This window comes from Ruditapes philippinarum, unplaced genomic scaffold (assembly GCF_026571515.1).
Source record: "Ruditapes philippinarum isolate M1 unplaced genomic scaffold, ASM2657151v2 ctg3047_1_1_1_1, whole genome shotgun sequence".
NCBI lineage: Eukaryota > Metazoa > Mollusca > Bivalvia > Venerida > Veneridae > Ruditapes > Ruditapes philippinarum.
In genome coordinates, this window is record NW_026860700.1 from 109409 (window position 1) to 134339 (window position 24931).

A 24931-nucleotide genomic window follows, 5' to 3' on the forward strand; every position below is an offset into this window, starting at 1 on the left:
AAACATTTTGGAAGTATTCTCCTTTTTTAAAATATAAACTTATATTTTTGCAGCAGGTAAATAGCTTTATACACTTAAACAAAATAAATGTCATGAATTATGTGTATGTATAGTTTTTTGGGTAACAGCAACAAAACTGATATATGGCCATTCAAGCAAATTGTCTTACAAAGTGATAACTTTACGTCAATTACTCCTGCAGCTATTTGAATTACACTAAATTATCATGGATTGGTCCTTTTTTGCATTTTGTTTCGAGAAAGAGGTACCTGTAAGTGTTGCGTTGCTACTTAGCTTCTTCTGACATGTTATCAATCGGATAGCATGTATTTGTAAGGAACATAAGATTAAAAAAGCGGTTAAAAGTATTATTATTATCTTGCAATATACCCTTCAGTTATTCTCACAATGACTGTATATTATGCATATATGTGTCTCTTTTTTAAATCAATGATTGTCTTCTTAAAAAAAAGATAACAGCAAAATAAAGAGATCATGTTTTAACAAGTTTCCTACTTAAATAATAAAAACTCTCAACTTCTAAAATTATTAAAATCTAGTGAGTCGCTTACATTAACAAACAGATTTAAATACAGCAACGGTGAAAGTGTTTGAAACACATTGACATTTTAAATATCTGACGGTGTAGATGACATGACATGATATCTCATATAGTGATTTAACGACATGTTATCGTAATCTATAAAAGCACAGTAAAGTTTATTTCTGTTACAAATCATCTTCTGATGATCCAAACAATTTGATGTTCGCAGCATTTTGTTTGTGTATTAGTCAAACCTAACGGAAACAATTAATCCATCGAGTTTATTAAGGTAAACCTCCAAAAATTACATTATCTATGCCACTGCTTTTGAGGATTGTTTGAACAAAAATCAAATGTTTTTTTTATAACTATTTACAAATCGAATGGCGTCAATGAAACTAAAACTGATCGAATCACTAGAACTGGCAATTACAGTCAGAATAAATCAAGGCATTTAGTGGTTAAAAATCAATTCCTGATAAATTACGTGAAGCGAGCGTCGGATGAAAATTTGAAAGATACAACCAAAGATCAGAACAATAAGTTTTTTTATATTTTTTAAGATGCACGCGATATTTAAAAGTTTTCAAAAACATTTGAATATTGTTCAGACATGTCAATTTTGCTGCAGTCAGGAATGACAAAAAATGTCAATTATCCCGCATTGACTGGTGTCACGTGACATGGTGAGAAAGTCGATATTTTTTTGCTCTGATTAAATATTAGATTTTTGCCAAATTAAGCAAAGTAAATGGATATATGTTTGTTTAAAGTGAAACAATAACATTGGATGTTTATATAAAATGTGTAATGTAAACAAAGATGTTGATGGGGAGAGGAAATAGAAATAGGGACAGTAAAAGGGAAAAAAAGTGATGACAGTGTTAACAATGACTCAGAAGTAAAAGCGGGAAGATTTACAGCGACACCTGAAGATGAAAATTTAAGCGATATTCTTAGTCAGACAAACAAGGTACTTTATGATAACAATAATAAAAACAATGTCGACAGTTGTGCTCTAAATCTCACCAGTGTGTTTAATCAGGAGTCAGAATCTGAGACACCCACCCACCGACGTTCAGGCAATATTGCCACCAGTGAGAAGGTAAACACCAGCTAACAAACTCAGATTTATTAACATATTTTGAAATGATGAATGAAAAACTGTCTAGTGTTGATAAACGTTTAATTTCACTCGAGAAATTAGAAATGAAAGTTGACAATTTTGATAAGGAGAAAAAAAAAAAAAAAAAAAAACAGATGAAAGAAAAGAAAAAATTGAAAATAAGACAAAATTACAGATTTTTCTTTAGGTCTTGTTAACGACAAAATGATACAGCTTAAAAAAGAGAAAGAGAATTTACACGAGGAGTTAGTTTATTTACAGTCGCACTCAATGCTAAACAATCTAGTATTTGGGAATAAACCGGAGGTCCCGACGGAGGATAGTGATGAAACGGAGAAAAAAAACTTAGAAACTTTATGCATGAAAAGATGAAAGTGGCAAGTGAAATTGAAGATGCTATAAAATTTGAACGTGTTCATAGAATGGGACAAAAAGGCAATGGTTGTTGTCGTAAAATTGTGGCAAAACTTACATTGTTCAAAGAGAGGAAAATGATCAGAAAGCAGTGGAAAACTCTAGAGAGCACACCATTTTTTGTGCATGAATAATTCCCAAGAGAGGTTAGCAACAAACGAAGGCTTTAACTACCAAAGATGAAGGAAGCGCGGAAACAAGGGAAGACGGCGTGGCTGGCGTACGACACGCTCTATATTGACAGGCGACCAGTGAAGGATTAGGGAATCAGAGAGGCTGACCTTAAGATTCTGTTTTGGAATGGGTTAACCCGAGGTAAACGTGAATATGACGATTTTGTGAAAATTATTTAAGATAACGATATTGTGTTTTTACATGAATCTTGGACAAATAACTACAGTAACATAGAACTTTCGGGTAATCAAAGTTTCAATTTCTACAGAAAATTTCAACACCGAAATGCAAAGAGATGTAGCGGGGGTATTGTGTTGTATTATAAAGGCTCTAGTTAACTGCAGATTATGTGATGACAACAATATTGGTAATTTAACTTTTGTAAATCAAAATTGGGCATCTGTTATAGATAATTTGTTGACAAAAGAATGTAACTTTAAAAATATCTGTAAATTTGAAATTTGTAGTATAAATCTGGAGTGATCATGCACCCATTATATTTTCATTATCATGCCAAAAGCAATTAAACGTTTCTCGTGAAGAAGATAAAGTACGGATTAAATGGAATGCTGAGTGTAGAGATGAGTTTCGCTCCGGTATAATCTCCAGGTTACCTGATTTAAATCGATTAACAAATAGTATTGATATTAAGCAAAGTTTGTCAATACATGATACATTGAGAGTTTTGCAAGCATTGTTAGAGAAGTAGCCGATCCGATATTTTCGAAACTTATCAATTGTAACAAAAATGTTACTTTTTGTGATACGCCCTTGGGGAAAATAATGATTTGTTTGATATTGAATGTCAAAATGCAAGAACTTGTTATTTAGATTCTTTGGGAGTATTTAATAGTTTTAAATCTCAGCAAAATAGGTAATATTTTTGTTCTTGTAAAAAAGAATACAAGGCTATTGTCCGTAGAAAGAAAAGGAATTTTGAAATAAAAAAATGAAGGAGATTGAGAAGTTAAAATGTTAAAGAAGAAAATAATATTTCTTTAGATGAGTTATTTGAGTATTTTTCAAACTTAGAAACCGACTGATTTCAATGTAAAAATGAAGAAGCTGAAAATTTTTCTTCCGCTCATAACTTTGACGATACTGACTGTCCATTTGCAGAATTAAGATTGTACAATTACATTTGAGAAGTCTTAAAAGTTGTGGAATAAGGCCATGGGTAGTGACTTATTGATGAATGAATATTTTATGGAGAGTATAGATATTATTGCTAGTCATTTGTATGATATATTTAACGCGATTTTAAATTCCGGTATTTATCCGGAAAAATAGTACGAAGGTGTGATTATACCATTGTTTAAAAAGGGCAACAGGGAAGATGTAAATAATTATCGTGGCATAACCTTAGTTTGTTGCTTATCAAAAATATTCACTGGCATACTTAATAATAGAATTATTTCTTTCTGTGAAAACAATAATGTTATATCCGACGCACAGTTTGGTTTTATGAAAGGCCGTTCAACTGTAGATGCTGCTTTTGTTTTAATGTCTACTATACTTTTCCTAAATGAAAATAAACGATTATACGCAGCTTTTATAGATCTTAAAAGTGTTTTCATAGTATATATAGGAATGCTTTATGGCTTAAGCTTGATAGACAGGTGATACAAGGCAAATTACTTAGAATAATTAGAAATATGTATGTTAATGTCAAATCTTGTGTTAAGAAATGTAATTCATATTCTGACTATTTCTGTTTAGCCTTAGGCTTATGTCAAAGGGAGGTAATGTCCCCTGTACTTTTTGCAATGTTTGTTGAGGATCTAGAATTGTAACGACAATCGCCAAAAAGCCCTGATATATGTATAGACGACATAGTTTTAATTTTGTTGTTGTTTCCAGATGGCATGGTCATTCTAGAAAAGACTCCTGGTAAAGCTTTAAAGGCACTAAATGTGCTCTTGGTAAAATTTATTAAGTTTAAATAAAACCCTTACTGTTATGTCAGTTATTTGATTCATTTGTTGGTGCTATATTGAACTATTCATCAGAACTATGGGGTTACACAAAATCAAAGGTAATTGAAGGAATCCATCTTAAGTTTAGCAAACGTATTTTAAATGTTAGAATTTCAACCGCAAGTGCTGGTGTTTACGGCGAGTTAGGAAGGTTCCCGCTATATATTACAAGATACGTAAGAATTGTAAAATATTGGTGTTGCAACGGTCAGATAATATTATCTTACAAAAGACATATGAACAGGGTTTGATATATTGTATTAAAGGACGTTAAAACTGGGTTTCAAACGTTAAGAAATTACTAAGTGAATATGGATTTGCAGATGTTTTCCTCAATCCTAGAGCGGATGATTTGAAAAAATTTAGTCACGTGATCATGGAGGACACATTCAAAATTTGTCAATAAAAAAAAACTATTTGTATCGAGAATTCAGGGCACAGAGCAACCCAATTGTACTACAATAATATGATTGCATGCAGGTAAACACGTATGATACCCAAGAAAAAACCATATAAGGCGATTATAGATAAAAAGAGCAAACGAACAAAAACACCAAACAATAACAATACCCCACCCACTGGTGACATTGATGATAGAGAACATTGTGAACAGTATTTATTTAGTGAACGTTTATATAGTAACAAAAACAATATGAATGTAGCTACTGAAACGAATGAGATGAACAATCAATCCCCTGAAAACAGTATTACGAAACAGTTATCACAGGCAAGGGAGACGTGGTACCCCACCACTACCAATAATCAACAAGAGGTGAACGATCGTCAAAGTCCTCGAATGGATGCAAATACAACAAATATACAAAGTCAATCGAACAATTACAATGACTTCCCACAAAATACTATGAACAATAATAGCGACTTCTCGTATATGATGTACCCCCCATTTCCACCATTTGTTATGCCCCCAATGCAACCAAGAATGCAAACCCAACCACGAAACCAGACTCAAGCACATACTGGGGCACCTGGGTACAATAATGAAATCCCTCATTGGCTGGCTGGCATACTTCAAGATATTAACAAGAAGCTAGATACTAAATTAAACAGTATTGAGTCAAAATTAGAAAAACAATGTGAAGAACGGAGAATTACTAATCATACATTGAAAGCTCAAAACGATAGGCTCGCAAAAGTAGAAGCTCAGCAAAGTGACATGAAAGGCTTGAGCAATAACCTAAAACAATCAATACTCAGTAACTCAATGAAGGTATCATCCATTAATACAGAATTAAGTGATATACACAGTAAAATGATAGAACTAGAAACTAGTTATCAGACAAATAGTGACATGTTTGACAATCAAATGATATCAAATAGAGATGCAGGGGTTGCCCTAACTGATCATAAAAAACAAATATTAGAATTACAAGAATAAAAATGAACAATTGAAATTAAATAAAGAAACTCAAGCAGAAACAATTCTAGAAATGCAATGTAAACTTTTGGGAAACAAATCTATTATTTTTTGGAATAGAAGAGATTGAAGCAGGGTTAAACGCTGTTGAATACTCGGAAGGGGCTGTAAAATGCTTTATGAAGGAAAACCTAAATATTAAGAAAAACATCAAAATTGATAAGGCCTACAGACTAGGAAAAAGATCAGTGCACCAAATCCAACCAAGACCAATAGTGATAAAGCTAATGTCTCTAAAAGACAAGGAATACATACATCATATGGCTTACGACAAACTCAAAGAAACACAATATGCTGTAAGAGAGCAGTACCCAAGAGAGATACAAGAAAGAAGAAAACCATTATACCAAGAGCTTAAAAAGGCAAAAGAAAATGGTGACAAGGTAAAGTTAGTGAGAGATAAGTTGTACATAAACAATGAAAGATTTCACCAAAATACTGAAACCAGAAACAGAAGGAGGCCTGACAATGAAAATAGACAATCAAGGCCCAAATACAATTCCAATGTCAATAACCCACAGAATGCAAGATACAGAATGGTATACAATAGTAGAATGAAGGGCCCAATCACTGAGATACCATTAGTCCCAACCCCCATCTCAAATAGATTTGACTGTTTAGACTCTTGCACACCCTTAAATGATCCCATTAGAAAGAAGCCAGATAAAAGAAGTGCTAGTCAAAGATCCCCTCTTGATGCTGAGCCATACCCAAAAAAATACAGAGATATGGTTCAACAGGTTTAGAACATCACAGAAAACAAAAAACATAAAACTATGCTCACTGAATGTGTGTGGTCTTAAATCAAAAGTACTAATACCAGAATTTAATCAGTTTATACAGAACTATGATATTGTAGCTATACAGGAAAGTAAACTGGATGATTTAGATAGAGTTAACATTGAAGGGTACAACATATATATGTCAAATAGAGAAAAAACCTCCAAAAATAGGTCAGGTGGTACTGCATATATCATCTCTCAAACAATAGAACCATCAGTTGAAATTTTAGATGTTACAAGTAAATTGGTTCAATGGCTAAAACTCACATGCAAAATTGAAGACAATGTAAGAGAATTATATATTGGCAATGTCTACATACCCCCGATTGGCACAAAATACGAGAACCCTGACCCATTTTTGGAGATACAGGGCGAAATAGACAAATATGATAAGGAAAACATTTTATTGATGGGAGATTTTAACTCAAGAACCGGTGATAAAGATGACTTTATAGTATGTGATGAATATATTTTTGGCATGTTTTTGTAATGATGAATTGTTTATAGATAGTAAGTAATATACCATTACAAGAACTAAATCTGCTAAATATACCCTTAAAAAGAAAAACCCAAGATAAAATAGTAAATAGTTATGTAACCAACTCTTAGACCTATGTGTGGCTAATGATATTCATTCTAAATGGCAGAATTGATAGTGACAAGACTTCTCCAGGACTGACCTGTAGAGGAGCTAGCACTATTGATTACTTTATAGGTAGTGTAAATCTTATCAAATATATCAATGAATTAAATATTTTGCCATTCTCATGCCTGTACTCTGATGTACACAACCCATTAGAACTTTTTCTCAACCTGGTAGAACCAGCTTACACAAAAGATAATTTTGCAGATAAAAACAATAATGAAGAATATCAAATATTATGGGATAAAAATAAAGAAATGTCATTTACACAAAATATAGACAACCAAACAATTATAAACATAAATGAGTACCTAAATAATCTATGGCAACAAGAGAATGTTTCCCAAGAACAAATAGATAAATTTGTTGACGATGTCCAACAACTATTTAACACTGCATGTACATTAACATTCGAAAAAATAAAACAAAATAAAATCAATGGTAAAGAGAAAAATTGGAAACCATGGTTTAATAGAAATTGTAAATCAATGAGAAATAAATATCATATAGCAAAAAGAATATATAATAAAAGTAAAACAGATAGAAATAAGTCAATGCTTAAAAATATTAGTAAAGAATATAAACAGAGTATACATAATGCGTACAGATATCACAGGAATACTAGAATAGACAAACTTAGAAACCTTAAAGGCACAAACCCAAAAGAATATTGGAAAATAATAAACTCTTTAGATAAATCCAAAAAACAAAGCTCAGCAAATTTACAAGACCTATATGAATTTGTTAAGAAAGTGAATGAAGGTGACCAAAACTTAACTGAAAATGATGAACAAGATATCCAAATTGAAATTAATGAAGAAATAAATAATGAAATCACAGAAGATGAAATAATGAAAGCCGTTAAAACACTAAAAAACAATAAAAGCCCTGGAATTGACAAAATACTAAACGAACATATAAAGGTTACCGTTTGAAAAAATGCTCCCTATATATAAAAAATTGTTTAATATAATATTAACTCTGGTTGCATTCCATCAGTTTGGACAAAAGGTATTATTCTTCCAATATATAAAATTAAAGGCAATGAAAATCTTCCCGAAAACTACAGGCCAATAACCTTACTAAGCTGCCTAGGAAAAAATTATTTACAGCCATTTTAAATAACAGAATCACAAAGTATACTGACGAAAATGACATAATCAAAAATTGCCAGGCAGGATTCAGAAAAAACCACTCCACTGTAGATAACCTATTTATATTGCAAAGTTTAATAGATATTTTAAGGACCCAAAAAAAGAAAATTTATTGTGCATTTATTGACTTTAAACAAGCTTTCGATACTGTTTGGCGACAAGGATTGTGGAAAAAAACTGATAAAATATAACGTAAATGGGAAATTTCTAAAAATAATTAAAAGTATGTATGAAAATATAAAATCTTGTATTAAAACATCCCAAGGTATGTCTGAATTTTTCCCAAGTTTGATTGGGGTCCGGCAAGGAGAAAATTTATCCCCCATACTATTTTCAATTTACCTGAATGACCTTGACTCCTTTTTATCGGAAAATAATAAGGGAGTAACCTGCAACATTGACAATGAACAAGATATATCAATAATTTACCTAAAACTATTTGTTATACTATATGCTGATGATACAGTTTTGATGAGTGATAATGAAACAGGCCTACAACAAGAGTTAAAATTATTTGAACAGTACTGTACAAATTGGAAACTAACAGTAAATACATCCAAAACTAAAATAGTTATTTTCGGATCAAGACTAAGAAACAATATTCCAAAATTTAAATTTAACAATGATGAATTAGAAATAGAAAATGAATATAAATATCTGGGACTATACTTATCAAAAACTTGTAACTATAAGAAAACTAAAGAACACATAGCTAAACAAGCAACTAAAGCAATGTACATGTTACTAAAGAAAATTAGACATTTAGATTTATCTTTTGACATACAAATAGACTTATTCAATAAAACTATTAGGCCAATCCTACTTTATGGTAGTGAATTATTTGGTTTCAGCAACATGAACACTCTGGAAAAAGTACAATTGAAATTTTTTAAACACATCCTCAATTTAAAAATGTCAACACCGTCCTATATGATTTATAGTGAACTTGGAATAATTCCTCTAAAGGAAAAGCAAAAATTAGAATGATATCATACTGGTGTAGATTGAAAAGTAATATTAATGATACCAACAATAAACTATCTACTAAATTATATAAAATTCTACTAGCCCTCAAAAACCAAAGAAGAGTCAAATCAAAGTGGTTAGACTATATTCAAAGTCTAATAGAAACAAACAGTTTTGACAATATATGGTTGAACCAAGACAGCGTCAATCTTAAATGGTTCTCACTCGCCTTCAAAAGAAACATTATAGATCAATATTTCCAAACCTGGAGCTCAACAGTTAATAACTCCACAAATTTCATGTATAAAACAATTAGGCATAACATACAACTAAATAAATACTTTACAATAATCCCAAACTAGTACTGTCAAATAATAACACGATTCCGCACAAGAAACCACAAATGTCCCATTGAGGTGGGACGCTATCATAATATACCAATTAATGAAAGAATTTGCTTCCTATGTATCACGGAATTGGGGATGAATATCATTATATTTTAGAATGCCATCACTTTAATGATAGTAGAATTATGTTTATAAAGCCCTACTACTACAACAACCACAATACACTCAAATTTGACCAACTTTTCAATACTGAAAATAAAATAGAGCTAATTAAACTGAGTAAATTTATTGAAATTATCACCAAAACAGTAAAAACTTATTACACATGAAGTTTGATAATTACAACTAAATCAAATTAAGACATAAGATATGTAATATAAAATAGGAAAATAAAATAAAACCATTTTATATGTACTTATTTCATACCCAGTCAGTAAGATCAAAGAAACTAACATATTACTATATAAAATAATACATGAAGTATATGTATGTACTATATTATACATCAACATGTTAAATGTACTGTACAATATATGATGTAAAGTTAAAAATTGTATTAACATTATTAACTTACCTATATATGTATAATATTAAGATTGAAAACTCAATTTATAGACCTATGTATCCATAAAGCTGAATCAGATGTACATTTATATTGTTATGCCCCCACAATGTGGGAGCATATAGCGTTGCACTTGTCCGTCCGTCCGTCCGTCAGTCCGTCCGTCAGTCAGTCCGTCCGTCAGTCCGTACGTCCCGAAATCTTGTGAACGCAACTCCTCTTAAACCGGATGGCAGATTTTGCTTAAACTTACAGGGATGAACAACCTTAATGTGTAGATGGTAGTAAAGGAAGGAATTTTCGCTGCGACAAAATTTAACAGAATTATGGCCCTTTGTTGATTTTTTCACTAGATACTATGTAGAAATTTTGTGAACGCAACTCCTCTTAAACCGGATGGCAGATTTTGCTTAAACTTACAGGGATGAACAACCTTAATGTGTAGATGGTAGTAAAGGAAGGAATTTTTGCTGCGACCAATTTTAACAGAATTATGACCCTTTGTTGATTTTTTCACTCTATACTATGTAGAAATTTTGTGAACGCAACTCCTCTTAAACCTGATGGCAGATTTTGCTTAAACTTCCAGGGATGAACAACCTTCAGGTGTAGATGGTAGTAAAGGAAGAAATTTTCTCTGCGACCAAATTTTACAGAATTATGGCCCTTTGTTGATTTTTTCACTATATACTATGTAGAAATTTTGTGAATGCAACTCCTCTTAAACCGGATGGCAGATTTTGCTTAAACTTCCAGGGATGAACAACCTTAATGTGTAGATGGTAGTAAAGAAAGGAATTTTTGCTGCAACCAAATTTAACAGAATTATGGCCCTTTTTTGATTTTTTCATTATATACTATGTAGAAATTTTGTGAACGCAACTCCTCTTAAACCGGATGGCAGATTTTGCTTAAACTTCCAGGGATGAACAACCTTAAAGTTTAGATGGTAGTAAAGGAAGGAATTTTTGCTGCGACCAAATTTAACAGAATTATGGCCCTTTGTTGATTTTTAGTTTTCAACTTGTGGCACATGTAGTCCAAAAAATATTTGACCTAGAGTCATAATATTGACAGAACAGTGGCGTGTGGGGGCATTCGTGTCCTATGGACACATTTCTAGTTTTCTTTTTGCCTTGTTGCTATTTTACTGCATTTGCAGTATATTCTTTACACATACATTATTATTACTAATTAATTATTTTTTTTGCACATAAGGATGTATGTTTTTTGTATTTTTTGTTTGTTTGTTTGTTTATTTTTTTTATTAATAGTTTTTATTTATTTATTTATTTATTTTTTTTACTCTTTATTGTTTAACATCCTTAACATTTATCTTATATTATTAACTCATAATGAGACATATTGTGCGAAACATTAATGAATGAATAAATGAATAATTGAGTAAATGAATGAATAAATAAATAAACAATTTTAATTTTACATAATCATATTAATGTATGTGTTCATTTAATGTATATTTTTGCTATTGAGATTGTTCCTTACTTCAATACTGTATATACATAAATAAACCAGACAGTAGGTACTGTAAGTTGGTAAAATATTTGAAGGATGATGCTAAATTTTTCGGAATATCTTTTTATAATAGAACAATTCAAACACATGGAATCATTTTGCATATTGCTGTAACATTTTTTATGCATTCTATTGTAACTACTGTATTGTTCTAACTTCTAAGTAAATAAATATTATGATTAACTTAGAAAAATATTTATACAATTCTTTACCATTTAATTTTCCATAATACTTTGGATATATATTTTTTGCTGTCACTAACATGCATTTATATTGTACAGGACAAAGTTTGTTTAAAAACTTGAAGGAAATAAATTCATTTTCAATGTTAATAAATATTTACTGTAGTTTGGAAAATGCATTTCAATTGAAAATTCGCGTTCACTAGAATTAAAATCCATATTGTTGACAAGAAAACTGCCAGTTCAGCAGCCCTTCAAATTTCGCTTTCGTTTAAAGGACTGTACATAGTGGCCTGTTAACCAAATTGGACGGCATGCACAATCCCTATACGTGTAAACAACTCAACAAAAATAATAAATAAAAATAAAATTCACTTACCTATTTCTACAGTTCTTATGCATGCCAACAGGAGATTGTGAGCATCTTATAATCGGACCCTCTTATAAATAATCCATCAAATAAATTTCAAAATGACACAGTTCACTGATTCACATTTATTCCAAAAATGAATTACTGCCAGTTTCCACAGACCGCAGACAACATTTAATAACCCAGTACGAAGATGTCAACTTCTACCCTTAATCAGATTACGTGTGATTAAGTCCGAGACAGACAAAATCCACGTTTTCCATGATATTAACCTCAACCTGACACAATGACACAATTTCTGCATAACCTGACTGACCTACATGACATAATTAATGGGTTTACACGGTGTGTAAATCAATCGACCAATCAAATAACCTGATTAAAATATCTACAGACCGGGTCGCGCATTATTAAAATCCATGAATATGACTAGAATGGACTGGTATCAATATCATTAATTACGGAATAGATTTTTTTTTTCACTTTCGTATAAATTCCTTCAAGATCTTAAATAAAAGTTGTCCTCTGTGATTAGGTGTATTATTAGAATTTGTTCTCATGTCTATGTATATTACATACTGAGATATATATTTAATAAAACTTGAAACTTGAAAAAACTTTCCTAATATTTTTAAGACACGAATCGTTGATTGTTATAAACAAGATTTGAACACATCAGTAAATAATTGTGCAGTGCTTAAAAATTAAAAACATATTAAGCAAGAGCTAGCGTACGAAACATATTTGGATATTTTACCTTTTAATCTAAGAAGTTATTTTACAAAATTACGTTTATCAGCACACTGCCTTATGATACAGATTGGTCGTTATTCAAGAAATAGAATACATAGAAATGAACGATATTGTTTGTAATGCAATTTGTTAGACTTAGAAGATGAATTTCACTTTTTATTTAAATGCCCCTGTTATGAAGATATAAGGAAGAAATACATTAAAAGATACTTTTTTTCAAATGCCGAGTGTGTTTAAAATGATGTAGCTGCTAACAAATAAAAATTATACGGTAATAACAAATCTAGCAAAATATATTAACGTACGACTTTCACTATTAAGTAACAGATATTTACGTACAATGTATACAAAAAGCTATCTAAATCTCGTTTATTTTTGTGCCTCCACTTTAGGGGGGATTTAGATCTACCCTTGTCTGCCCGTCCCTGTTCATGTTGTGTCGCACATAGCTCAAAAGTATTTAACCTAGTGTCATGAAACTTTACAGGAATTATACATCATTACAGCATATGTAGTTGTGCACAATTTGTGTCGCACAAAGCTCAAGTAGTACTTGACCAAGAGTCATGAAACTATACAGGATTATTTTTCAACATGTGTAGTTATTCACCTTTTGCTTGTGGATTAAAACTGGATTTATTCTGTTTTGCAAAGCTATTGCCTTTCACTTAGTAAAAAATTGCAAAGTTTAACTTATCTCGTACATATCTCAAAAAGTTTTTGACCTTGGGTCATGAAACTTCACAGGAATGTTACCTGGGGTTTCACTTGTTGATTTAGTCAGTTTTTTATTATAATTATTGCCCTTGACTTGATAAAAAATTTGTAAATTTCAATTTGTGTCGTACTCTTAGGTCCCATTCCAAATTAAACATAATTGTGACGGCACTGCAATAGTTTGTTTGTTTGTGTGTTTCATTTTACGCCTTTTTCCAACAGTATTTCAGTCATATAGGCGGGTAGTTTCCTAACCATCGTTCCTGGAGTACTAGGCTACCTTCCTCAGCTCTAAACTACCAAAGCATCTCCCGGGGATCGAACCCACGCCAGATTGGTAACTGGATAGGTAGCCATCGACTCTAACCCGTCGACCACGGAGGCGGTTTAGCACTGCAATAAAAGCTTCCATCAAATATCTTGGGAAAGATAACGCCATGTTAAAGTTCCTTTACAATAAAAAAGATTTCCTTACACAGCATACCAAAACCTGCTTGACAATTCCTTAATTCAGTGGCCCTTTGACTATGCTTGCTGTGTCTGCTATTAACTCAGGTCTTGAAAAATTACAGACAACACTAAATGAAATGATGAGATTTGTTCTTAACTTTGATACCAGAGTTTATTTTGACCTTTCCTATCTTAAATCCCTTAATTAGTTACCAGTTTGTAAAAAAGTTGACAAATAATGTTATGTCATGTTTTTTGTGTTGCCATCAAAAGACAACATATAGGGGTTACTTTTGTCTGCGGCATCGTCGGTGTCGTTGTCGGGGTCGTTGTCGACGTCGTTATTGGCGTCGGCGTATCCTTAAGCTTGTCCGGAGCATAACTCAGTCACTATAAGTCGGATTGACTTCCAACTTATTATGCATGCTTTTTCAATAACCCGAAGTGCAGTTCACAAGACCCGGTACTCTGCACTTCCTACTTTTTGAGTTATTTCCCTTTGTTAATTTTCATACTTTATTTTTGTCCTGGCCTTTTCCCCTAATGTATAAAGCTATGGACTTGAAACTTCATAGAATGATAGATTTCATTAGGAAAAAGTACAGTGCACAAGAACCGGTACTCCGCATTTCTTTTTTTTTTTTAGTTATTGCCCTTTGCTAATTGTCATACTTTATTTTTGTCCGGGTAATTTCTTCTAATGTATAAAGCTATGGACTTGAAACTTCATAGGATGATAGATCTCATTAAGAAGAAGTGTAGTGCACAAGAACCGGTACTCTGCATTTCTTATCTTTTTTAGTTATTGCCCTTTGTTAATTTTTATACTTTATTTTTGTCCGGGCCATTTCTCCAAAAGTATTAAAGCTATGGACTTGAAACTTCATCGGATGATAGATCTCTTTAAGAAATAGTGCAGTGCTCAAGAGCCGGTACTCTGCCTTTCTTATTTTTTAGTAATTGCCCTTTGTTAATGTTCATACTTTATTTTTGTCGAGGTCATTTCTCCTCAAGTATGAAAGCTATAGACATGAAACTTCATAGGCTGATAGATCTAATTAAAAAAAAAGTGCATTGTACAAGAACTGGTACTCTGCATTATTTTTGAGTTATTACCCTTTATTAATTTTCATACTTTATTTTTGTCCAGGCCATTTCTCATAAATTATAAAAGATATGGACTTGACTCTTCATAGAATGATTGATCTTATTGATAAAAAGTGCAGTGCACAGTAGCTGCTGCTCTGCACCTAATATTTTTTGAGTTTTTGCCCTTTGTTAGTTTTCATATTTCATTTTTGTGTCGCCTAAAAAAAGGAGACATATAGGGGTTACTTTTGTCGGCGGCGTCGTTGTCGGCGTCGTTGTCGTCGTCGGCGTCGTTGTCGGTGTCGGCGTCCCCTAAAGCTTGTCCGGAGCATAAGTCAGTCATTATAAGTCGGATTGACTTCAAACTTGGTATGCATGCTTCTCATAATGACCCGAAGTGCAGTGCACAAGAACCGGTACTCTGTACTTCTTATTTGTTGAGTTATTGCCCTTTGTTTATTTTCATACTTTATTTTTGTCCGGACCATTTCTCCTTAAGTGTAAAATCTATGGACTTGAAACTTCATAGGATGATAGATCTCATTAAGAAGAAGTGCAGTGCACAAGAACTGGTACTCTGCATTTCTTATTTTTTGAGTTATTGCCCTTTGTTAATTTTCATACTTTATTTTTGTCCAGGCCATTTCTCCTAAAGTATAAAAGCTATGGACTTGAAACTTCATAGGATGATAGATCTCATTAAGAAAAAGTGCAGTGCACAAGAACTGGTACTCTGCATTTCTTATTTTTTGAGTTATTGCCTTTGTTAATTTTCATACTTTATTTTTGTCAAGGCCTTTCTTCCTAAAGTATAAAAGCTATGGACATGAAACTTCATAGGATGATAGATCTCATTAAGAAGAAGTGCAGTGCCCAAGAATTGGTACTCTGCATTTCTTATTTTTTGAGTTACTGCCCTTTGTTAATTTTCATACTCTTTTTTTGTCCAGGCCATTTCTCATAAATTATAAAAGCGTTAGACTTGAAACTTAATAGGATGATAGATTTTATTAATAAAAAGTGCAGTGCACAAAAACTGCTGATCTGCATTTCTTATTTTTTGAGTTATTGCCCTTTGTTGATTTTCAAATTTCATTTTTGTCTTTGCCATTTCTCTTAAACTATATTGTTCACAAGGCAACACATCCGACTCGCGGAGTTCTAGTTGTCCTGACCATTTCTCCTAGACTATATTGTTCACAAGGCGAAACATCCGTCTCGCGGGGTTCTATTTAAAGTTAAAAACCAAATGGCCCCAGAGTACTTAAGTGATTGTTTTGTTTTCCAGGAATCTATGCATTCTTATTGCACTGAGTAAAAAAGGGGGGTATTGGTTTCCTAAGGTTAAAGGTTTTTGGTCAAAGTCTTTTAGTTGTATTGGTGCTGAACTCTGGAACAATCTTTCAACTTACTTGACTGAAATTAACAAATTTCATCGTTTAAAGGTAGCCATCAAAATACCTTTTTTTAAGTAGCATGTAAGTGTTTTTCTTAAAATTTCTTGAAAGAAATTTTTATATGTTTTCATTTTTTATTGCTCAGGTTTACTGTTTCTTTTTTTGAAATTTGTTTTAAATTTTTTATTAAGACTTTAAAAACTTTCTCTTTTTTTTGAATAGTGTTATCTATGACATGTTCTTTCCTTACATACTCATAACTGTATGTTCATATTTTATAAACTATTAATACATGATGGTCCCTGTGATTATAAATCGCAAATATCCTATAAACTGTGATAATGTTTAAACGTAATATTTTCTTAATATGCACATGATTATTTCTTAATGTGATACTGACTTTTTAATGAATTACATTACTTTACATTTTAAATTATGATAATTCTAAATAATATCCTTCATTAATGTGATTTTTCTTATTATAAGTTTTTTTTTTCTTTTATGCAATACCTCTCTTTGTCATGCCACCAAATGCTAAGGACAACAATGGAAATAAGATATCGTTCTTTTTTGTGTTTTCCTTGGTTTTCGGACATGTCATGGTTTACATAAAATAGTGTTTATTCATTAATTTATTTATTTATTCATTCATTCATTTGTAATTGTTTTAATCTATATTGTGTTTGTTTATCATATTACATGTTTACCTTTATGCCGAAATATATATATATATATTTATTTATTACCCTTCCAGATTTTTTTCGCCTTTTTGATTGGATATTGATCACCTGAAAGAAATTTATATTACCGAGCCAGACGTGTAATATACACACTAACTTTCCCCGTTGGGTACCCCACGTTGTAAACAACATGCGCTGAGGAGATGCGCGTACGGTTCGATTTTACGCGGTGTAAATTTCTATTTACAAGCACTTTTTAACTGTCAAATGATAAATATTTACCAAAGCAGAGTAATGATACATATTCTCATCCGTATTGAAAACAAATATGACCTTATGAAAGCTTGATATCAATTACAAAAAAGTGCGTTCAATAGACTACTCCTTTTCTCTTGTTTACATTCGTTAGGTACGGGAAAAATACGTCATGTATTTATGTGACGTCATGTTGTGATGAAGGGGTACCCTAAAGGGAATCTTATTTGGACGTTTCATGTGAAACAGCAATTATTTTTTAAACTCGGCAGGGGAAGGGTAATAAAGTTATTATTTTGGTTTTGGAGTGATATATGTGGATATATTACCTGCCAAGATAAAATCTCACGATATAAAATCTTAGCAGGTAATATATCCACATATATCACTCCAAAACCAAAATAACATATCTATCTATCTACTTAGCTCACATAGAATTTAACCTAGTATCACGAAACTGAATAGGAATGTTGGTCAGCATGTGTAGTTGTGAACCTAGGGCTTCGCTTGTAGATAAATCCAGTACTTCTAGAATTATTGCCCTTGAATTAGTACTATATTTGCAATTATCAACTTGGGTTGTTGCTCAAAAAGTATTTGACCTAAAGTCATTATCTTAACAGAAATGTCAGCTAGCATAAGTAGTAACTGTTGTGCACCTGGGTTTTTGATTGTGGGTTTATTTAGTATTTGAAGAGTAATTGCTCTTGACTTGGTAAAAATCGTTCCATTATGTGGTATATGTGTACATTGAGTGCTTGAGTTTGAATCAACCAATTTAACAGGAATACAATAAATACACTATGAAGCTTTGCACCTGGGGTTAAGCATGTGGACTTTTTTCAGTTTTGTTAGAGATATTGCCCTTGACTTAGTATAAGTTTGCAATTTTACACTTGTTCCTGCATAGATGAAAAAATGTTTGTCCTGTAGACCAGAAAGTTTGCAAGAATGTTGGTTTGCATGTGTACTTTTGCGCAATGCGGTTTGCTTATGGGTTCATTCACTATTTTTAAAGTTTTTGCGCTTGACTTTAAAATAGTTTTCAACTTGTACCACGTGAAGCCCAAAACATATTTGACCTAGAGACATGAAATTTACAAAACAGTGGAATGGGGGGCATCAATGTCCTAGGGATACATCTCTTATTTTTATAAGGACGCGTTTTCTCCGTGTGTATTTTAATCTTCGTAGTAATATCTATTGGAAACAGAAAAAAACATGCCCATCGTTGGTTTACTCGGTGTAAGTTATAATTTCCATATTTTTGGCAGTAATTTTGGACGGCAACTTGGATTTCTTTATTTGCAATCATTCATGCTTCTCTATACGTGCCGTTTAAGAACTTACTATTATGGGAGATTTTGGTAAAAGACGATCCTTGTTATATATTTGGTACGTTTTCAAGATTTCGAATGGCTTGATTGTCATCCTAACCAATAGATGATGTTAATGAATAGGTGCTAGTCAATAAAAGCAGAGGACTTATGGAACTTATGGAACGTCAATTTGATTGATGTATATTCCTTTGGAGAATAAATATTGATGTTATAGTTATAGAAATGTCTTTTTCTTAATTTAAGTGGTGTGCTTTATTAAATCAAATGAATAAAACTAGGTTGATGAAACGTAGCATATAAATACATGTAGAAGACAATACAGAAATTATTAAGTTATTCCAAACTTTTTTACTTAACATGATTACTATCAATCAATCATAGATACAATCCAACTATTTAACTTAAGAGGAATCACATTATGTCCAGGTTACATATCGTCTGCATAACACGGAGTATAAAGTCTAAGTAATTATGTTGACAAAATTGCCTACGACAGGAAACTCAACAGCTAGGGGTCAAGGCTCAAATAAACAAGGACTTATTGTGACTTACATATTTTGACGTCTTATCTGTAATATTGAGGCCTCATAACCTCTGATTTGCATTAACTTATTTGCTCAGCACATTTCTTACATGTTACTAGAAAGGAATGAGCATTCCTTTAAATTGACTTTTATTTAATACTCTACATGTATGTTGATTGAAGGTGCAGTTTTATGTTTGCTTAGTCTAAAACAATATACTATATATGTATTTGTTTACTTGACAAAATATACCGCTATTGGGACACAGGAATGAATGTTTAATTACTGCACAGGCGTAACCAACAATTATTTCGGTGACACTCATTGATACTACAGTCAGTTATCATTATCGACAATATAGCTTTGGTGTCTTTTTCCCACACTGCAAAGCCAACCAAAGCTGCCAATTTAATTTTGTTACATAAAAATATTGTAATCGAAAGATTCGGGTATTAAGTTAACCAAACTGAACACTCTCTATATGGCAGATATCTCTGTCCTTTGATTCGGTGTACACTATTGTTTACTTCTTACTGAGATGTATTCACTGAGCTATGAAGAGAGCGTAGGCGGATGTAAGATAAAATAAATACAGGCAGTCATTTACATTTGTAGCAATAAGCCTAGTCCACAAACAACTTATCAGCCAACAGCAGCTTTCAAAAAACATGTATAAACATGTCTGTCCGGATATATAATTTCTGTAATGAATGATTTGGTCCAACTGTGATATATCAAATATGGTAAGGCGTTTTTATTTTATATATGAATTATTGTTAAGATCAATGTTCAAGTCCGACAATACTAGCCTGAGTTTTCATTTATTTATTTATAAATTATGAGAATAATTGGCTCAGGATCTATCATCTCCACAGAGCATGCATGTTTCATTAGAAAAAGAACTTCTGTTGAAATCCAGACATCAATATAAAATAATGCTTTCTTTTAATAACAAATTCCTAGAAAATCAAGCACTATATTAAATCTGATTTTAAGTTAAATAAACAATGTATGTTCTTTTATATTTCTCTGCATATTATAGCTATCGTCACAATGCGGTTTACCCAAGTTAAAAATCAATATAATATTAAAAATAGTGAATAGGATTGTCACTATTTTAATACTATGAAAAGGATAAGCAAAAAAAAAACAAGAATAAAGATAACATGCTTACTTACTAAGATGGCTGTCTAAAGTGACAAACTCAAGTTTCTTAAAAAGTGTGTACTTCGGTAACCAAAGATTCCACCATGGGGCAGCAGTATTTTTGTCAGACGTATAGCTGCACGTGGATAAGTCGCCATCATTAGCCAAATCAGAATACTTTGGTATGTCTATATTACTGTCATGACGTGATTTTTCGTTGAGTGCAATATTTTCTGAAAGCAAATGAGATCATGGATAATAAAGTATCTTATACTTGAGTTTAAAAGGAAAGGATGATTGAAAATGTCAATTATCATCCTCGTAACCGTCATCGGTACTTTATACAAACATATGTGTAGCACTTAATTGCTACTGTCGTCATAAGCCCAATAATCTGCATTCAATTTGTCTTATAAATTAAGACGGCTTATAATATTAGTTGTTTTTAAGTTCGTGTATGTAATTTTCTTGCAAAGCTATATGCATATTTACAATCTAATCATATCGGTTATACATGCATGTAAAATGTGTGCACTCTAACATACATGTATTGCCCGTCCCGGGTACACAAACGACTAGCACTTCTGTATGTTATTGATTTCGTTTTAATTTGAAAAAAAAATAATGAAAAAAATTTTGCTACTTCCTCGCTACATTAAGTAAGAAAACGCAGTATAATTAATGGGAAATTTATGTGTATTTATCAAATCGAAACACTTTATGAAATCAATAAATGCTACATAAAGTTTACCACCTAACTTTGATTACCGTTTGGCAATAACTGCTTGAAGTACATAAACATTATCAAAACAAATCGTCGAGTAACCTTCTCGGAATCCAGCTTGGGATTTACTAATTTTATTAAAGATATTAATATAAAAAGTTAATCTCCGTGTCAAAATACTAGTATAAATCTTACTAAATATATTTAAAAGAGAAATACATCTGTTATTATCAATGGAATTTATATTTCCTTATTCACGTATAGTGAAAATAATTGCCTTACTCCATGATTCCGGAAAATCACCATTATTGTATAAGCTATTAAATATCATAATAATTATTGAATCACTAAATCAATACCATTAATAAAAAATTCTGGAATAATATCATCTTCATCCCCTGAAGTTCCTTTTTTAAGTTCTTTTATAGCCCTTGAAATTTCTTCGTCTGTAATCTCTGATTTAAAAATTGAAATCTCTATATCATTATCTATATGCTCTGGTAAAATTGAGTCAATGTTCTCAAAGTTTTCATAGTTCATAAAATTGAACAATGATTCAAAATGATTTTCCATTCGTTCACAGTTATTGAGTTAGAACAATGTGCTTTCTTATTACACATACCTTTAAGTTTATGCTTTGATTTTGAACTATTTGACGAATCTATAAGCTCGTTTAATTGTTTATTGTAAAAATATTTTGTTTAAAATCACAAGTCTGTTTAAATGTTTTTGGCTGATAAATAATTCTTCAAATTTCCATCCGATCTATTTCACCTAAACATACGAGGTCTGCTATTTTTCAAATACATTAAAGATTTGCATTCTTTATCAAACTATTTTGGCTGTGTGTTATGGTTAATGTTTGACCTTTTTAAACAGCATTTGCCACTGAAGTAAAGTACATCATCAAATTAAGATATTATTTTAGACAATGGATTCGAGGTATCTACTATTTCTACACTATATTGGTTAATAAAATCTGGCGATAAAATCTCTGCATTTTTTTCAAAAAAAAAAGTTATTTTGGTGTCTGTAAAAACATACCGGTTTCTTAAGGTATGTTTATTATAAACTTTATTAATTATACCCCTATCGTTATTTTGACATTTTATTTTAAAAACTTAATAGAAAATGCGATGACACAGGTCTGTGTTCAATATTAAAATCAGTTATGAATTCTAAACTTCAAAAAGAACATAACAAATAATCAATAAAACTGCAACTTTGGTGACTTACAAATGTAAAATGTCCTTTGTTTTGATCTTTACATAACCTTCCGTTTGCTTTTCGTAACATATATGTATTACATAATTTTAATAAATCAATACCAAATGTATTTACTTTTGTATGACAAATGTTAAACGTTTTCTTCAAAACTATCAGCATAGAAATCTATATGAACAGAATATTTACATGTATACAAACAGTCGCTTCTTTCAGCTGTTCTTGCATTTAAATCTCCACAGATAATAAGATAATAATTTTGAATTTGCATCTTGCATTAAATTATCAATAGTGTCTTCTAACATATGAATACCTTTCCGCCTTCCCCCACTTTAAAATGAGGAATATATCTGAGGTAAGTATATAAAACCAATAATTATATTCTTTTCACATTTACAAACATTTAATAAATCTAATTTTACAAACACTCCAAAATCATAATAATGAAAGACTCGTGTCACATTCTTGCTGAATGATATCTTAATAAAAACAACAATACCAGCCATTGCTCTCCCCGTAAATGCATGTTTTATATTTAATCATATTCTGGTTAAAAGGATTCAACAAGTGATTGGTCAGATAGCCAAGTTTCTAAAAATACAACTATACTCGTATCATATTTGTATAAGATAGCTTTAAGTTCTGTATCAAATGTCTTATTACAAAACCCTTCTACATTCAAACATAAACAGTTAAAAGATATCTCGTTGTTTGAGCCTGGGCCATGTTCCTATATATATAAGAAACCTCATTTAAACTCTCTTATCAGTCCACGTGTTGTTATATTTTTCTGGTCCTTCGGGATCATTGATGCCACCACTATTGGGTGTTGAGAATTGAGTTTCACTCAAGTCGGTGCTAGGGGGCGTGAGGAATGTTGCACGCATTCATTATCCCTCATGTACAGACTCAATCAAACCTAGTCTGCAATTCTCTTTTAGTTTTGTTGTGATTTATGCTTCCGATGGATCACTTTGTTTCCAGATTTTTATACTACACAACAGCCGGTGTCAAGTGCTGTGTGGCAGCTGTAAAAAGTTGCCCCGTAATTCACTTTAGTGTTATATTTTTCTTGTCCTTCGGGATTATTGATGACAGCACTATTGGGTATTGAGAACTGAGTACAGCTAAAGCCGGTGCCAGGGGGGCGTTAGGGATATTGCACGTATTCATTATCCCTCATGTACAGAGTCAACCAAACCGAGTCTTTAATTCAATTTCAATTTTGTTGTAATTAATACTTCCGATGGATCACTTTGTTTCCAGATTTTTAGTTTCGTTCCTCCTTTCCCTACTCTACTTATACGATCACCATTTTCATTTTCAGATTGACTCGATTTTATATTTATGCCACTATTTGCAAACAATTTCAGTTGACCTTTATATAAGTAGCCCATTTTCCCCTTACTTTTATGTTTAGTCAGTTTTTGCCTTTACCTTCTCGTCAAATCATCGCTAATTCTGATCGCATTATTCCGTAGCATATCTTTTCCTTTTAAACTTATCATCATCAAACCTGAAAGTGACTAACACCATGCGACAAACTCCATCCGCTTTATTACATTTCCTTGAAACAAATTTCAGATCATCAGGTATCCAAGATTCACCAGGACTTGCAACATTAAGCATTTCTTTAATAACTTTTGATTTCAGACTACCAATAGATTCACTGTTGGTTTCGCTTAAGCCAAAAATTCTTAAATTGCTCTTCTTTGATTCGTGTTCAAGATAATCAATGCCATTACCAGTTTCTTTAAACTCTTTCACTTTCTGATCAATTTTATCACAAAAGTATTCAATATCTAATTGTAGATTTTCTCTGGTCTTTCTTTGAAAAAAATCGACCCCACCTTTTAAATTCGACACTTCTTTTTCATACGCACTGTGATACCGTTTCAGTTAAGATGTTTATTTTTTCTTACTTTCGATACATTTACTATTTGTTAAAGCTACATCAGATTCTATGGATAATAACTTCTTGCAGCTCTCTCATTAAACGATGATAAAGTGCACTAATGACTTCCAATATTCTCGTCTCGCTGTCATTAGAAAAAATGGCCAGGGTGTCTTTTTTCAATGTCACCAGCAATCAATAAAAGTTTTCTCTGTTTACCTAGGAATAGTGGTCAAAATGTGAATGAACTGGAGTATGTGCCAAAATCAACTAGCCAATAAATAAGATTTGAAATTTTCTGTGGGCTTACAATAATTTGATCCTCGAGCAGTGAACAATTTTCATGGTGTAAATATAACTATTAAATACCGATAGCATCAACAGTTAAGGCTGCAAATATTCTGTAGTGTATATCAAGTAGTAGTGATGAAGTAGTGTATGGCCTATATCGCTACTTTTTCAATACTTGCTTGCAGCCAGGTTGATATAAACCAATAGTTCTCTATATGTAATTAAATCAACACCCA

General features: G+C 31.8%; 1 protein-coding gene across 1 annotated transcript in view; it reads right to left on the reverse strand.

Moving 5' to 3' along the window:
• LOC132713103 (receptor-type tyrosine-protein phosphatase mu-like) overlaps positions 1 to 24931 on the reverse strand; it is a 138191-nt gene that overhangs the window by 77831 nt on the left and 35429 nt on the right. The window contains exon 3 of the mRNA XM_060695572.1: positions 20595 to 20795. Coding sequence (XP_060551555.1) covers positions 20595 to 20795 — 201 coding nt within the window. The remainder of the gene's footprint in view (positions 1 to 20594; positions 20796 to 24931) is intronic.